This window comes from Dipteris shenzhenensis, chromosome 22, assembly GCF_047967505.1.
Source record: "Dipteris shenzhenensis isolate YYH24624 ecotype China chromosome 22, Dip_SZ_1.0, whole genome shotgun sequence".
Classification (NCBI taxonomy): Eukaryota; Viridiplantae; Streptophyta; class Polypodiopsida; order Gleicheniales; family Dipteridaceae; genus Dipteris; species Dipteris shenzhenensis.
Window position 1 is genome coordinate 45,519,655 of NC_141617.1, and position 17,826 is coordinate 45,537,480.

At 43.8% G+C, this 17,826-nt stretch overlaps 2 protein-coding genes and 1 pseudogene across 2 annotated transcripts in view; all 3 read left to right on the plus strand.

Moving 5' to 3' along the window:
- Positions 1–16,167, plus strand: part of EGY3 (ethylene-dependent gravitropism-deficient and yellow-green-like 3) — a 37,636-nt gene extending 21,469 nt beyond the window's left edge. Inside the window, exons 6-8 of the mRNA XM_087393826.1 lie at positions 5,120–5,358; positions 15,151–15,305; positions 15,495–16,167. Of these exons, the coding sequence (XP_087249952.1) occupies positions 5,120–5,358; positions 15,151–15,305; positions 15,495–15,850 (750 nt within the window). The 3' untranslated portion in view covers positions 15,851–16,167. The remainder of the gene's footprint in view (positions 1–5,119; positions 5,359–15,150; positions 15,306–15,494) is intronic.
- Positions 6,458–7,084, plus strand: LOC147888168 (uncharacterized). Its single transcript, XM_087393981.1, has one exon. It carries the CDS (start codon positions 6,458–6,460, stop codon positions 7,082–7,084), a length of 627 nt encoding a protein of 208 aa, XP_087250107.1.
- LOC147888169 (uncharacterized) lies at positions 7,085–10,588 on the plus strand (annotated as a pseudogene).
- Positions 16,168–17,826: the final 1,659 nt, after the last annotated feature.

Below are 17,826 nucleotides of genomic sequence, written 5' to 3' on the forward strand. Positions count from 1 at the left end.
AGGTGCAACGTAAGCATGGTACCTACCTGTCTTTATGTGCCTAGCAGCTTAGAAAAGCATTATGGACCGTGTTGTAAGCTTTGTGTTACTAAAAAAGGAAGAGGCTTTAGCCTAGAGCAAGTAGTTGCATTGAGATACTTTTTGACTCTCAGATTGCAGTGTGCACTCTTAGATCAAGGGAGTCTGTCAGTTCTTCTTGCATCAGAGTGTAGCTGTCAATTTCATTGTATTAGCAGATTTACCAAATGTGGAACCTAGAATATCTTCAGATGCCCTATCTTGTTAGTGAGAGTTCGAGTAAGAACCTCTACAGATGACACATGCCAGTGATAGCAGTGCCATTGTATAGGAAGGGACAGCTGACACACATACAGCCCACAAATGTGTCAGAAGGGGCACATAATCCTATCATCTGTTGTGTGTCAGATTCATCCCTCCCTTGAGATCCAGGTACCTATAAACCAGCCCTTCTTGAGACAAGAAGGGAGATGGATAAATGCTACCTACACAAGGTGGGCACATGCTTACTTGAGAAGATATGGAGAGGAAGGTATAATCCTCATTTTATGTAGCCCATGGAGGACCACATGCTAGCTGACGATCCCAAAAGTTCAACTGACCAGTGAGCAAGCTGTGTCATCACCTATTATAGCAGCCACATTAGCTAACCGCTACTTGTTTTTTGTAAGGATGACTTCTAAAAGCTTTGAGCAGATAGTATGTCCCACTTTGTAGAGACTCATCTTGTTTGTCACCACTTGTAGTCTTTTGTTGGGAAATAGCTAGGGGTGGTTTCTATTACACAAGTGTTTCCATCCTCTGCACCTTTTGCAAAATACTCTTTTGTGGAACCCTCTATGGAATTACTTGTGCGTTGGGTTGCACTCAAATCCCCTAGCACTTGAAGACAATCACAAGTCAACACACCCTGCATACACCACTTCCGCACTACGCTTCCCAGCTTGGGTTGTATATACATTTGTGACTTGCGCGTTCTTTTCTTTGAAGCATGGATCAGTGTGTATCTAATTTCCTAGAAGGCTCTATAGGTGCTTGCAAGATACTAGTTCCCTCCCATGCATATATTAACTTGAAGCCTTTTGGTCTTCATTTAGTTTACTGACCACATTCTTGCCCCTAGGTACATGGCTAAATAAATCAACCCACATTAATATGCATGGAGGTTCTAGAGCTTTCTAGTCATCTCATTCCCGATCATCAAAGACCCTGATAGACAAATCCTTGACCTCAGGAGTCAAAGAAAACTTTGACCAAGCCCGGGCTGCCATAGGGGATACTTTTCTTTTCACCCCTATGGTGGTACTTGGGTGTGACACAATTTGGAACGTACACATTCACATACACATACTTGTACACGTGCACATCACGTACATGTATACACATGCTGATATTCCCTTCTGCTAGGTTATCTCGTTCCATCTTCATTAATCTTATTACACATATAACTTGTCCATTATACACAAAATTACAAATGATAAAGACCTCAAGGAACCGATGGACCCTATGAACTTTACTGTTGCAACTCATCTTCAAAGTCATGCCACAAACCTTGCACCGACTCCACTATGAGATAGGTTCCAATGCTAGATGATTCCATGCTCAAGTTGCACTTGATGGCACGTGTGGAACTTGATGTGTATGTGTGTCCCTCAAATTTGGATACTGTACCTTTTTACTTTGTAAGGCACATCAGTTGTCTTCATGCTTGCGAGTAATGAATATTGGGAGTAGTGGGATGTTTCAGGTCATCCACAGCCATATACCAATGTACCTCTAGGATTTTCTGTGTTCTAGGATATTCTCTACTATGGAGTGTGAAGATGCCGGCAGCACGACCCTTGGAACTTGTGGACTACTCCGATATTGCTATTTGTAGTTCTTTGGCACCCCATGCTTTCTGCAAGACTTCCACCAGTGGTTTCATCTTGCTCTTAGATTGATTGCTCCTTCCACACTCCATCTAGGATGAAGGGCCTTTACAGAGAGCAGCCTCCTAGTTCAGAGCATGATGGTGTATAAACTAAAGCACAGCTATTCAATGATAATTTCACTAGAGTACAGCCATGTCATCACCAAAAGATCCCACACTAAAAGGACTTCTATCCAACTGCTCCAAATGTATAGGAATAGATGGAGCAGCAGCTATTGCAACCCTTTGACTCTCATTTTTAGGCAACCAGGCCTTCACTGGAAGCAACATGTGAAAGAATCTTCCTTGAAGTAGAGGATCTAGGACTTCGTGTTCTATATGATGTTTTGCAAGCTACAAATATATCAAAATTCAAGATGCCTGCTCTTGTCAGAGGAGTCCTTGAATGTGTGATCAGTGGCTTGCTGAAATGTTGATATGCAGAGGTCCTTAACAGCAAGAGGATTATACTAGCTGCCTCACTTTTATTGCATTTATTTGGTGGTATAGATGCTTGAAGGACAAAAAAGGCACGACTACATGACCATATCATCTAAGGAATGTGTGCCTGTCGATTTGTTTGTTAGGTTGTGGATGTGACTTCTGCTCTCGGAACCTTGATCTGGTATAATACTCTTTGGCAGAGCAGGCTTGAGCTGAAACATGTGTAGCATGAATAACTGTCCGATGTCCAAAGCTTGAGCACTCTTTTTGCAAGGTATGAAGTGTGCTACCAGTGACAACTGACGATTACCATAATTTAAGTTTAAGTATAAGACAAAGTCGTAATCTATGGAGATGATTTTCAATCTTTCAGTTGGAATGTAATAATTTGAAGAAGTCTTGGTAGTAGCGTTTGCGCTTGCTTTCAGTTGTAAGCAAGATAAATAAGAAGTCTCCATTTTAATAAAGTAAGATCAGTATAAAATTGTAGGCTGTTTTAACAGGAGTCTCCAATTATCTTATCATATACTTTACAAATTTTCCGTATAATGGCATGACTTGGGTGACCCCACTTCAACTCTAGAAGGTAAACTGCCAAAGAAATGCAGCAGTGTATATATATATATACATATATATATATATGTATATATATGTATATATATAGCGCGCACGAGAGAGAGAGAGAGAGAGAGAGAAAAGAGAGAAAAAGAAAGATGTATTAATGTCCTCGGAAGGCCTTGCGGGCCTATGGGACAAGGTACAAAGTACCCCAAAAAGGAAAATCTCATACAAGCCTGAAGGGGATGGAGCGAAGGGCGCGCTAGGGCCCTTGCTGAATGCTAAACTAATCTATGGAGCTCAATAGCTTGAACAAAATCAGATACAAATATATGAATCAAAGTCAAAGACTAGCTGAAGTAGGCTGAGCTGGGACTCATAAGCTGAAGCGCAGCACCACAGTGGCTCGTCTATGGGCGGCGAAAATGTCTCGGCATCTGCGTTTGACGGGCTGTCTCATGCATTGATGGTGGGGGAGGGCATGGTCTCCTCGATCTTTGAACCTGTTGGGCTATGTTCAGAGTGACCCCCCCAATCTCAGGCGGCCTCCTCTGAGGTAAGCTGTGATAAGACGGACCTCAATTGTGTGAACTCTAGTCGCTCTCTGTGATGCAGGTTGTCTCTGCATCCCTCTCTCAGCGATCTAGGCTGCCCGCATGTCAACTATATCCTCTACTCCTCTGTGTCTTGGAGGTGACTCAAATGCATAGAAGTCTGTGACGTGTCGCTATGCTCTATCAGCCTTTGTATCATGTGGTCTGGTCACCTCCTGTTGCTCTCTAATCTGTCGTAGTAGAGGCTCCTTGTGTCAGCGCATCTCAAGTAGGTATAGGCCAATGCAAACCTGGTCATGGAAGCGGATCAGTCGTGAGAGTGGGCCGAAGCCGCTCCCCTCTTGGAAGAGACAATGGTATCGCTCTCTGATCTCCTAGTAGGTGGGGCAGGTACATAGAAAGTGCTCCTCTGTCTCAACCACTCCTAGTGTGCATAGCATACAAATCCGCTGCTCTCTGGTATGCATGTTGCTCTCCCTGTCTCAATCCTCAACTGATGAGATGAAACATGCATCTGTCTATCCATCCTCTGATGCATACACTCTATCTAGTCTTCCAGCCCTATAGAACTTCCCCTTTCTTCTATTGTTCCAAGAATATCCACCAATACCCACCAGAGCCTGCTCAGCTCAAACCATGGTTGAGACAAACTTCCTCCCAGCCCTCGGATGCTGCTGACATACATTTTTGCCCGAATGCGACCGATCATCCCCCATCTCTGTGAAGTTCCAATCCCCCCTAATCCATTTATCTACCCCCATCTTTTGATTCAGAGAATTCCAGCATTAAACACCTCTTCCCAAGGTTATCTGGGGGATACATGCTCACCGGACATTGTCTAACAGGACAGTAATCTCACGAAACAGCTCCTTCCCTCTCAAAGCTTACATGCAATAGCTGAACCTCCCCTACCACAAGAAGGGCAATTAACAAAGGCATTATACCTAGCATGGGTCAGGGAAAACCAAAACTGATCCTTCTCACCACATTTAACTTCCTGGAGCAAAATGACATAAGGATTATACCTTCAAATCAGGGAAAGACACCCTCGCTGCTTGGTAAGATTAGGGCATCCCCGGAGATTCCAGGAAAAAACAGTAACTAATCTCACTCCCCCACCACCAACCATCCCGACCTGCTCCAAAAGTAATTTTGATCTAACTTCAAATGACATTTTAAAGTGTGGATCTCTACCTTGTTTGAATTGTGAATAGATTCTTTAAAAGATAACATATTTGGTAGTTTTGTAGTAGTAGTAGTAGTAGTAAAGAAAAGCCCTCTCGTTTTTTATATGTGGTTTAGCAAATGATTTGTCATTCATCAAATGGTTTTAGAATAAAAGCTGGATCTTTAATTATTGTTTTCAATCAATGATCTTGGTGTTAGAAGAGTGCCCTTCTTGGTATTTTACCTTTAGAAATTGTTTGCTTAGCCCTTAGCTCACTTAGAGAATGCACATGTTCAAATGTCTCTTTTTCCTTTGGGTATGCTAAGCTGAACTTAAAAGTAAAGGGTGTGCACCTCATTATATTGAGAGTAGACCATACACGAGTGAGACATAGGAAGGTAGAAATTTATTGCAATTTGAATAGTCTTAGAATTTTTTTCTGACTCACTGTATTGTAACATCCAGGTTGCAACCAGATGGGTAGCATCTTTGTATGATGTTAAGCTAAGCCCCTCTTTCCTAATTCCTTCCAACTGGACAGGCTGTTTGGGGATTGTGAACAATTTTGAATCAATGCTGCCGAACAAAAGAGCACTGTTTGACATTGCGGCTACTCGTACTACAAGTGCATATCTTACTTCGTTTTTACTTGCACTGATCGCATTTTGGTTGGATGGAAGTTTAAATGGTGGAGACAATGCTCTGTAAGAAATACTGATCCTATTAAACCACTAAGATTGTGTTGAATGATGTGTGCTTGCACGGCATGTCCTTTCCTCCACGTCACTGCATGGCACCTTCTATTGTTTGAGGTGTTACATCTTTAAATGTAGGGCTTGAACGAAATTTTGTTGGCCCATTGCTATGGTGTGTTGTGCACCCATGCTTTTAACTAGCATAGAGTTGTTCTTGAACCTCACAATTTACTTGGACCGATCACATTTTGGATGGATGCAAGTTTAAATGGTTGAGACAATGCTCTGTAAGAAGTGCCGATTTTGCTAAATCACTTCAAATTGTATTCATGATGTTTGCATGCATGGAAAGCACCTACCAATGTGGCACGTTCTAGTTTTTGAACATATCTGTGTTGGAAATAGAGGCCAATGGGGCCTTGGTGTGGGTGGTCCAACCCCCTCGTGGGTGCTAAGGATTAATGTGGTTAATGAGCATGTGATGATACAGGGACATGAGGGAGAAATCCCATAAGCATGCTTTAGGATTGTGGATCCTTGGATATAAAGGATTGATGAAGGCCCTCCTCATATCCCTCCCGGGACTTTTTGGGGAGTGAGGAGGCTGACTGCGTGGCTAGGAGGCGGGGTGTGGGACCCCCCTACTCAACGCATGTTGGACTTCCATGTGGCAGTATCTGGTGATTTCTAGTAAGGTATTCTTAGGGACAAAAAACTATGGTGATGAGTTTTCCACAATCACCATGGTGTGCTTGCGTGCGCACGCCCACGCGTGTGTGTGACTGCCTGCATGCACGGGATCTGGATTATCCTTCTTTTTGTCCTATAATGACATCTTTTGATGTTGTAACTGCTTGTCCCTTGTTTTTGTGAGGACAGTTTCATAGATTCTTGTAACATAATACATATGGATTTCACCCCCCAAAAAAATGTTTGTCTGTGTGTGTGTGTGTGAGAGAGAGAGAGGAGCAGGTCGGTGGCTTTCTCCCTACCTCCCTATCTGTAGCTGGTCAGCTTTCCCCCTCTGGGTCTCAGTCCCTCCAAACCTTCCGGCGGTCTCAGAATTGAAATCGCAACTTGAGGCTTGTAAAATGATGTATCTGCGGCCATGGACAAAGAGTCTCAGAAAAGCAGGGAGGCAATTGCAGCCGTGGAGGCAAGTGTTGTTAAAGTGAAAGCAAATGTTGAAAAAGAGGTGCATACTTGGGCCGAGGTGGCTAAAGATGCAAAAAAACAAGCACAAGAAGTGGGCAATGAGATGAAAGAAAACACACCATGGATTGAAGTGGTTAAGAAAAACAGAGGAGTAACAGCTAATAAAATAGAGGTCATGAATGCCACACTAGAGGAAGAGGCAAGGAGAAAGGCTCGGATCTTGCATGTTAGAATTGTGGGATGGGAACAAAAAGAGGATGCCACTAAAGATGCGAAGGCACTAGCATTGAAGATAGGGGCAGAAAGTGTACCTATTGCTGCTGCATGGCGGGTAGGAAAAGATGACACCCGGCCCAAGGCCTTGATTTTACGATTTGAGGACATGGGGGGGAAAAAAGCATTTTTGTCCAAAAGGACAGCCCTCAAAGGTCAGAAGATCTACTTAGACGAGGACCTCACTCCTGCACAAGTGGCACATAGGAAGGAATGCATGCCAAAGGTGCTTGAAGCCCGGGAACAGGGCAAGTGGGCCATGTACAGAGATGGGAGAGTTATCATCACAGAGAGGAGATCCACATGACGGTATGCGGCCTCGAAGACTTTAAGGTTCAGTATATGGAACTGTAATGGTTCTCTGAGGCTAGATGCAGGCTATTTTGAGGATTCTTTTAGGCATGCGGATATCGCTATTTACACAGAGACACACCAGTGCAAGGGGAGGAAACTTTCAGATGTCAGAGGTTTTAGGTGGGAATCAATATGCCGACCACAGCCACGGCAGGAGGGACTAGAGGCTCTGGGGGAGTAGCAGTATTGTACAGAGAGGATTTGCGAGACATAGTACATGTCGTTCATAGAGATGCAGAAGCCAGATACATGTGGATCCGAGTGGATAGAGGGGACCCCAGGGATTTATATGTAGCTGCATGCTACTTTCCACCTGCCTACTCGAGGTATGCACCTGAGGGCGAGTCGTCGTACTTGCCATTATATGAGGACATTATGAGATATGCGAGCATGGGGGAGATATTGCTAGTGGGGACTTTAATGCCCGTACACACTTGAGGCAGACATCAATATATGACTCGAGTGATGCCATCTACAGAGAGATCAACGTAGAGGAGGTGGGTTTGCATAGGTCGGCACAGGACTTGGGAGATGTGACAGAATATGGTACACATTTCTTAGCATTAGGGAGTGCCCATGGATTGATTATCTTCAATGGTCTGTCTTATTGGCCAGGTTCAGATGCTCTTACATGCTGGAACCCGAAAGGAGGTGCTAGTACAGTTGATTATTTGATGGGGTTGCCGTCTCTAATCCCAGAGATCCGTGATTTCAGTATATCTAGCAGACCCATTGGAGTGGCTGCGGACCATGCTATATTGAGGTTTATTGTGTTAGGAGGATGCTAGAGGGGGGCAGTCAGGCCTTCGTTTCAGAGACAACCTAGATACCAATTCATGGAGGAGACTGCTACAGTGTATGGAGATGCAGTGTGGGACAAAATTATGGTGCTAGACCCTCATGGTCCCCTGGAGGAGATCACCCGTGGTTTGACAGAGGTATTACATGTGTCAACACAGTATGCATTCCCACACACAACAATATCATCCACCCCTCCTTGCAGCACTGCCCCACAAAATAGTTGGTATGATGATGAGTGTCGTATGATGCGCAGACAATTACAGCAGGAGGTTGCTACAAACACTCGGACACACAAGCAAGCCAAGGCCATCTTCTCACGCCTAATACGGAAGAAGAAACGGGCCTACTTAGCTAGATTGGAGGCAGAGATCTACCAATTATTCTTGGGATAGAACAACAAGAAGGCATGGAGGATGTTTCAGGAGAGACAGCCTGGTACACCGATTGTAGCACCAGAAGCTTGGGCCGACTATGCGCAGTCATTATATGATATACCAGGACAGCCACTGATTCCGTACCCACAGGATACGAGGCCTACATATTGCTCCTTCTTCAAATTGCATATGGTCAATGATGCCATCGACAGATTGGGACATGGAAAGGCTTTGGATCATGATGGATTAGCGGGAGAGCACTTCGTGTACGCACGGGACATTGTGGCACCGCTTCTTGTGCATGTGTTTAATAGAGCAGTTTGTGAAGGATTCCCCCCTAGCTGGACAGAGCATACCATTGTACCGCTCTTTAAGAGTGGAGATCCGATGATGCCCAACAATTACAGGACTATCATGATTGGCCACTGCCTGGCCAAGATATATGGATCCATCTTGGAAAAGGAGTTGACCAGATGGGCAGCAATGCATGGACACAGAGCGGTAGGACAGGCAGGTTTTAGGCGAGGTTATACCACTTTGGATCACATCCTGACTCTCCGGGCACTCATAGAGGAAGGCAAACATCATCATAAAAGGATATATTGTTGCTTTGTAGACTTCCGCAAAGCCTTTGATAGGATATTGGAGTACCACATGAGATGCAGTGTGGGATATATGCCTTGTATGAGACGGTGATGGGCCGAGTTAAAGCACCTAGAGGGCTGTCAGATGCAGTTATGAGTACTATTGGTGTGAAGCAGGGGTGCCCTCTCTCTCCCACACTATTTGGCATATACATTGATGAGCTCTCAGAGTATATCAACAGGATAGGAGGACCCGGAGCCAGCCTAGCAGGAGTGTTGATACCCATACTGCTCTATGCAAATGATGTAGTTTTGATTGCAGATTCCCCGGAAGGATTACAAAGACATTTAGATGCGCTACAAGCTTTTTGTGAGGACAGGGATCTAACAGTAAACCTTGGAAAAACCAAGGTGATGGTATTTAATACTACACAGGCTTGGGTAACGCGCTCAGCATAACAGTTCACTTTCAAAGGTGAGACAGTAGAGCAGGTACGATCTTATGTGTACCTCGGGGTGATCTTTTCTGGTCCACAATTTTCATTGAGAGCCACGATTGATGCCAGATTGGATAGAGGCTATGCAGCTTTGGGGGCACTAGAGAGACAGTGTGCACATGTACAGTTCCAAGAGCCACGCACAAAATTATGGTTGTTTGAGACATTGGTGGTGCCCACACTATTTTATGGTGCAGCTATATGGGGCCCCAGTGTAGGGGGTGCAACTGAGTGGAGGAGATTGGAAAGGCCATTAGTGACACTGATTGCCCGCATGATCCAGAGCAAGCCATCTGTACCACATCCGATAATACGAGCTGAATTAGCAGCTGCTCCACTAGTGACTGAGGATCTGTTCCAGGCAGTAACTTGCATACATAGATTGTGGGATCTACCTGGCTCCAGATATGCACGGTTGGCTATGATATCATCCAGGCAGCTAGCAGAGGAGGGTCGAACATGGTGCTGGTATGCTCAGCTACAGAGATGGTTTGTAGAGCATGAGTTGACAATGGATGCACTCCCACCCTTTCAATACAGTTTGGATCCCAAGTTAGACCTGTCTCGCCATGACCGAAACAAGATCATTAGAGCTGATATTGTCAAGTTGGAGACTGAGAGAACCTGGACTAGACCACATGAGCCCCTAGGGAAGAAGATGGCACACTACAAGAACCATTTTCTTCATTTATCTCAAGATGAACTTATAGCCAGGCCAGCATACATGGACACACACCTATCTCACGGGCTACGTAGTATTATTGGCCGAATTCGAACCTCATCACATCAGTTGAGAATAGAGACAGGGAGATACACCCACACAGCCCATCAGGATCGGATATGTCAGTTATGCCAGCAGGAGGAGGAGACAGAGGAGCATTACGTATGTAGATGCACGGTATATTATGAAATCCGAGGAAGATACCACTGTCTATTCAGAAAGGGATTTGGCCCACTCCGTAGGGTGATGGAGTACGAAGATAAAAAATGCTTGGGTTTGTTTTTATCAGAGCTCAGGCGACATAGAGAAACTTTGTTGGGAGACAGACAGCTGAGACCAGCCCCACCCAAGCAAAGTGTACACCCAGAGACTTCTTCACTGCCAGCACCTCAACTAGTTTTATGCCCTCCCTGCCATCAGAAACCCCTGGCGCCATCACCTTATCACACACAGGCAGATTGCCACACTCTAGTGGTATGATTTTGGACCGAGCCATCGCCATATCCAGGTCACGGAGGCCCAGGCCCCCAAGACCCTGTGCCCGGCACCCATATCTTCATCGGATCCGTGCCATCATTGCCAAACACCGGAAACGTGTGGCACTGAGTTATGAGATCCTAGAGCTGCCCATGATGGGGATTTTTGACATAAGAAGAGTGCAACCTTTTTATTGATTAGCTTTCTGCCTATGCTGATCAATTGGTACTTTTAGTAAATACTTGCTTGGTATTTCATTAGTTTTGGGTCACTTGCAGTCCCTCTGACTGTAATTACCTTTAGTAGCTCTCAGCCTTTAGCTTATTTATTTTGTTGTTCTCTTTGATGAGACAACACTAGCAGATGTATCAACTGTTTTAGTCTCATAGGCCATTTGGCCTTTTAGAGACGTTAATATCTATCTATCTATCCATATATCTATTTGCGTCACCACTGCTCTTGCCTCTTCTTTCCAAATTCGTGTGTAGGTCTTCTACTTCTATTATACCTTCAACAAGAATGGAGCTAGATTGTGAACACAAGTGAACTCCAATTGAAATGTTCAATCAAATGAAGTACAAATACTTGGTATATATAGTCCAAGTACTAGAACACACTAAAACTCCAAAATAGACTAAGTCCTAGTCGATCCTACACCACCATATCATTGTATATATCTCTACAAATCCCCCTCAATGATATGGCTGAAGTACTTTGGAATGATCTGAGAAGTACCTGAAGTACCATGGTTGCACAAATTCATCCACATGTGGATATAGAAACCTCTGGGAGTACAAAAGAAAACAATGTCATTTTACAACGCCCTTGACATTGTTTGAATGTCTCGTATCCCCAACCCATGTCGATGTTGTGTGAAGAGAGGCGCTAAGCTTTTAGTGAAGATATCTACCACATTGTCCTGAGTGGAACAATATGTGAGATCAATGAAGACATTTGTGATACAATCCCGCACATAATGATAATGGTTTTCAATGTGTTTCATGCAAGCATGAAACGCAGGATTGTTTCCAATAGCAATGCATTTCAGGCTGTCACACAAGATCGGAGTTGCATATCCATCTTGAGCATGATGCAAGTCATGTAGAAGCTTCCTTAACCACATACATTCCATAGTGGCTGAATTTGCAGCTTTGTATTCTGCTTCACTGGAGGAGAGAGACACACGGTCTTGCTTCTTACTGAGCCATGAGATGCACGATGAACCCAATGAGAAGCAATAGCTGGAATTGGACCTGCGATCGTTGATGTCCCCTGACCAATCTGAGTCGGTGAAGCCACTCAGAGAAATGTCACCATCTAGATAATAATGCAGCCCATAGGAAATTGTACCACGAATTGGACCTGCGATCATCGATGTCCACTGACCAATCTAAGAAAGAGCCAAGTGAACCTGAAGTAATCATCAATGAATGTGACGTGCCAATACCGTCTATGGGTTGGGACATTCATTGGACCGACAGTCTTTTTGGAATAGTCAACTTTCTAAGAGTACACCCTTCATATACCTCATGGGCTGGTTGCTGCAATTTTGGCAAACCTTCAACCATATTATGATTATACAAATATGCCAAAGCTCTGTGATGCGCATGACCAAACCTAGCATGCCATAAATCACTAGGAGTAGCATATGAGACAGCCAAAGCATGCTGATTATAGGGCTGAGCATCAAGCTTGTAAAGACCCATGCTGGCGTCATAAGAGCCTGTAGCCACAATCTCATACCCTTTCTTTGGATCCTTGATCTTGCATTGATCATCCTGAAATTCCACAAGCATGTTCTGATCATGAGCCATGGATGGAACTGAAACAAGATTTTTCATCAAGTTAGGAACATACCAAACACCACGAATATACTTTTTCTTTCCTGAATCCAGAAGGATGGGAACATCTCCCATTCCTGTGATGTCCTAAGTTGCATCATTAGCACAAGTAACGTGTTTGTCTTTTAAAAGCCTGCATACCTCTTGCAGGATGCATTCTCTGTATTGTGTATTGCGCCTAGATGGCTATTATGACCTATGTGTAGTTTCACTTGCCATTGATTCCTTAGTCTTTTACAGATATTCAGAAATTCATATTCAGGACTATGGAATGCCTTTGGTGCACTAAAATTGATTGTAAGGCGCTTCGGCTTCTTAAGTACAGCTATGTTTGTTCACCCAAAATGCATGGGGGTTAAAATATCTTGAACATTCGCGCTCATATAATAGCTAGCAAGGCTACTCTTTTGCTTACTTTTCTCGAGCAGCTTCAGCCATGGGCACTTATGCTCTCGTGATTGTTTGCTTCACTCCATTCTGACACTCTTGGACATTGGATTCCTGCTCTATTTGATGTTATTTTCGGGCATCTACATGGTTCTATTCCCGGTTGTCTATTTTCTACTTGTCTGCTCCATGATTGACAGCTTCTTCTGGCACATCTGCATTGGTCAGGCCGTCCTCCAAATCCGAAAATACACTCTGTTTGCAGAGTATTCATTGGAGCCGTGTCTTTGATCTGCTGTTAGCTCATCTTCAGCCTAGAAAGGCTTATTTTCTACATCAGTTGGGTATCTCCACTGTGGATGATGTGGTGGATGTCGGTGTCTTGGTCTTTCTTTCTTTCTTTGATTGGGCACGCATCCTATGCCTATTTAGCGTACTCTCGCTATCATGCTGCTTCGATTTCAGCCTGTCCCCCATTTATTTACTAACCATTCTCTCATGGATTGGAGATTTGATTGAGGCATTCCAAGCTATTCTTGTTTCTCTTTTGCGGATCTTATTGGTGCAAAGAAAATTACGATATTTTCTCCAACAGCCTTGGATTCAGGAGAGTGGGCTTTCTATTTGGTATGTTTTCTTGCCAGCTTCTTGTAGCTGGAAAGTTTTCTTGTAGTGGGCTTTCTATTTGGTATGTTTTCTTTCCAGCTTCTTGTAGCTTATGAGTAGTAGCTGTCTCACTTTGGGACAGCTATGATTGTACATTCTTCTTGATGAAAGGTTCTCTTACACACAAAGAAATGCATGTCTCTGGATTACCCTGCTTTTTTGTCCTATAATGAGATCTTTTGATGTTGTGACTACTTGTTCCCTTTTTTGGGGGGGGATAGTTTCACATTTTCTTGAATATAATATAAATGGATTTCCTCCAAAAAAAAAAAAGTGTGTGTATGTGTGTGTGAGAGAAAGAGGTCCACTCTATGGATGATGTAATTCATGATGATGGTACCATGATCTCTCCGGTTGCCAGACAATATGGTTTAGGGATGCATTATGAAGATTGGGCTCTTCAATGTCCATATTCATCAGCCCGTCCTTTGAGGCTATCTCACATTACGGTACCTTCCTTTGTATAAAGTTTTGCTGCCCCACCTTGGATTTCTGATAAGGCGAATCGCCTCTGGCGCATGAATCGCCCGGCAAAGTGGTGGAGGAAGAGATTGAGGCAGCTTTGGAGCTTCAAAGCTCCTCTTCGCCAGCATGCTTTTTTGTGGCGGGTGATGGTCGGAGTTTTTCTGTCTGGGCAGCTTTTGGCACATTGACATATTGCTCGGGTTGTTTGTCACAGATGTTTGGCTCCACAAGAATCTGTGCCTCATCTCCTTTGGCATTGTCCATACACCCGTGACTTCTTGGGTCTTCTTCGGCAACATTTGAGAGCTAGATTTCCTACTGCTGCCTTTGGGAAGCATTTCTGGCTTTTTAGGATTCACCACGCAAACATGGATTTGAGTTGTTTTTCATTTGGGTTCGTTACTTGGACTCTATGTAAGGATAGAAATCATAGAGTCCTTGATGATCCAACCTTTTTTTTCCCCTTTCCCTTTCTTTCGACGTTCTCTGCAGCAATCTTTTTTTGATTGTTTGCAAAACTCGCTACATAGATTACAATGTATACTTGTCATATAGTGAGATCTTCTGCTGATAAACTTTTCAGCTCCCCATTCAGGGGAAGCTACTATCTAATATAAAGCATTAAAATTTTCACCCGAAAGAGAGAGAGAGAGAGAGAGAGAGAGATGTTTATTATAATCTTAGACAAACAAAAGGGCTAATACGAGAAGGAAGAGTAGTGCCTCTTGCTCACTAAAGGAAAACAATTGAGTGCAAGGTACATCACTCTGCAGCCTGCTGATGCCTGTACAAGTGACTGACACCAAGGCTGGTTGGTACTGTCAGTAATGCTCAATATATCTCAAGCAGGATGAAGTAGCCATCTTCATGGAAATGGGTGTATCTAAGGAGTCTGCCCGACCATGTATGTCAAGGTTCATAGAACACTGCTGCTAGACTGAGTGGGGAGTGCTGCATGTATTGGTATTGGCGTATAATGTGTTGGTACTAGACAAATGGGACAAAGAAGAGCTCATGTCGCTAGTTTAGCTTATCCCTTTTAACTTTTGTTGGTGGCCCTTTTAACTTTTGTTGGTGGTCATCTTCTTACCCCCTTATGACCTGGATGCAGTGTTTCAGATATCTTGTGAGGTCATAGTCTTAAAGAGAGGTGAGGGTATGTAGTTCTACTATTCACACTCATTTGCTGATGTTTCGGTTTGACAGGTACATCAGACCACAATTTTTCTACAACAATCCACTGCTGTCTTTTGTACAGTATGTTATTGGTCCTTACAGTGATGAGCTTGGCAACGTCTTACCTCAAGCAGTACCAGGTGTTGGTGTTCCTGTGGATCCTCTTGCATTTGCTGGGCTTCTAGGTGAATTACCTCCCAACCATAACTCTGCTTAGTCTTGCAATGCATGCAAACAATTAAATTTGGTGTTCTCATGCAAGGACGGGCTATTTGACTATATATTCTAAGCAGCTCTTTTTCCTTCGCAGCCTTATCTTTTCTCTTTTGATAATGAGTTTGTAACTGAAAGGTCAGCTGTTTGCATGTTTACAGGGATGGTTGTGACTTCTCTAAACTTGCTTCCTTGTGGCAAACTAGAAGGTGGACGCATTGCACAAGCACTTCTTGGTAGGAAATCTGCTGGCATTCTATCCTTCATAACTTCATTGGGGCTAGGTATAGGAGGCCTAACTGGGAGTGTTCTCTGCTTGGTTTGGGGATTTGTTGCCACATTTTTCCGTGGAGGGGAGGAACTTCCTGCTCAAGATGAGATCACCCCCATAGGCCAAAGCCGTTACATATGGGGCTACATCCTGGCAGTTTTGTGCTTCTTAACCCTCTTTCCCAACAGTGCGGGGACTTTTCCTAGTGCGCTTTATACCCCACCATTTTTCAGGGGAGAATTCTAGTGTATGTATCCATGTTGGCTTGATGTATTGTACCTGAAAATATTGAGCTTGCAGTCTCTTAAAAATTGATACGTGCTTTAGGGTATAAGAGTGGGACGTTTGAGGAATGATCATTGTGGTTTCCTCCACAGGAATTTGGTCATATGAAAGCTAATGTGATATTCACATGGATGTAAAGGAAATTAAAGTTTGAAGGCTTACAAGATTCTGCAGAGAAATGAAAGTGGTAAACAAGGAACAGTAGCAGACGCATCTGACTAACGATTCCTTAGCGTGACATAATCGACCAAGGAACAGAAGAGCTGTTGTTGACGCTAGTACAGTCAACAGCACTGGTTGATATACTGCTTAACTGACGGTTAACAGAATGGATTTTCTAGTGAATCCATCAACGTGAAATGTCTTGTGCATATGGAAAGGAAACTTAAAGTATCTGGAATAAGCATTGTGTCTTGTACATTTTGAAGGAATTTCTAGGTGAGGCCTTGCCTTATTGGAAGGATACTGTGAATCTGGAATAGGCTATTCTGAAGTGATAATTAACTATTTACTATTCGACATGAAAGATGGAAGGATACACTATTGTAAAAGCATTAAAAGAAATAACTAGCAAAAGCATAGTGAGGTCTCAAAAGGACATGAAGAATTTGCCAATGCCTTCTCAGTTTCCTCTATGCATTGGCCAATTAGTCCGAGCCACGAAAAAGTTGGCGTGTGCAAGATCTGAATCTTTCAGGAAACTTTACACCCCCTTGGAGGCGTGGTGACTTCATTCCAACGGATGAATAAATCAGGCAGGGGTATAGTTGTCAGAGCCATCAGCTGGAACGTTTGTGGCATGTGTTCCATGTGGTAATATAATGCACGCAAGAATCTAATAGTTGAGTCTCGTCCTGATATCCTGGCCTTATAGGAGGTTAAGTTAGGTAGTGACCCAACAAGGTCACTGAGCTTTTCTGGTTATGAGCTATTCTACTCTGGTTCAGTTCAAGGATGTGGAGGAACACTCTTGCTAGTTAAGCCCTGCTCAAGCCGCAGCCCATTTTCAAGGATTTAAAGAGAGATATGTAGTCGTCGACACTGAAATACAAGGTGAGGTCTTAAGACTAATGTCTGTATATGCGCCGTGCTCTTCAACTGATCATACAAGATTGAGGGCTCAGTTTGTGGAATGGATAGCTGAGAGGCGTTCTCTTGTGGTAGAACCAAACGGTTAAGGATTCTGATTTGTCGCATCTAAGTTACAGGATGAGTGGAGAAGAGCGAGATGCCTTGGAGCTTTTGATGAATAGCTGTGAGCTGGTTGATTGGGCTTGTTTGGACCATCTCGCTGGCAATGCAGATGCCTTTACATGCTTATTAATATATCATATTCATTGATATATTCATTCAGAGGGCCTGCCCGAAGGATATAGGTATTCGAGGAAAGAAACGTTGAAAGCTAACATATTTGCACACCACGTTCCTGATTTGCAAAGCCCCAAAACAAGATCGATACAACCATGCCCTCCCCCACAATTCCGCCATCACGTAAAAGAGGCAAAGCGTTCATATGCGGAGTATATGGACCCAGAAAATTTGGACCCAAAGGATAATGATGGAGCACCTCCTTCAACGGATACAGCAGGAAAGCAAAATCAGCTGTAAGGGGTAGAACAGGGCCTCCATGGGCAGCCTGTTGGCCAGCTTGGTGTAAACAAGCATGAAACCAATGGCCATAGACAAATTCACCCAGGTTTTCAGAAAAGGGATAATCTAAGCACTGCTTCCTTGAGCCGCCACCATAATATCCTTGGTGTCTCTTAGAATGGTGTAGTTGAAAAGAATGCAGAAGGCATCAATTTTCCTGGCCTAAGTTTTCTCTACGTTCAGGCCAACAGGTTTGTAGGTGTTTCCTGTGTGAGAACAAGTTGCCCGTGATGGGAGGGTAAACCCAATTCTGGGTCTCATCTCCAGAGGTGAAAGCTGCTGCAGCC

Coding starts and splice junctions, on each gene's coding strand:
- LOC147888168 (XM_087393981.1), top strand. CDS start 6,458: ATGGACAAAGAGTCTCAGAAAAGCAGGGAGGCAATTGCAGCCGTGGAG.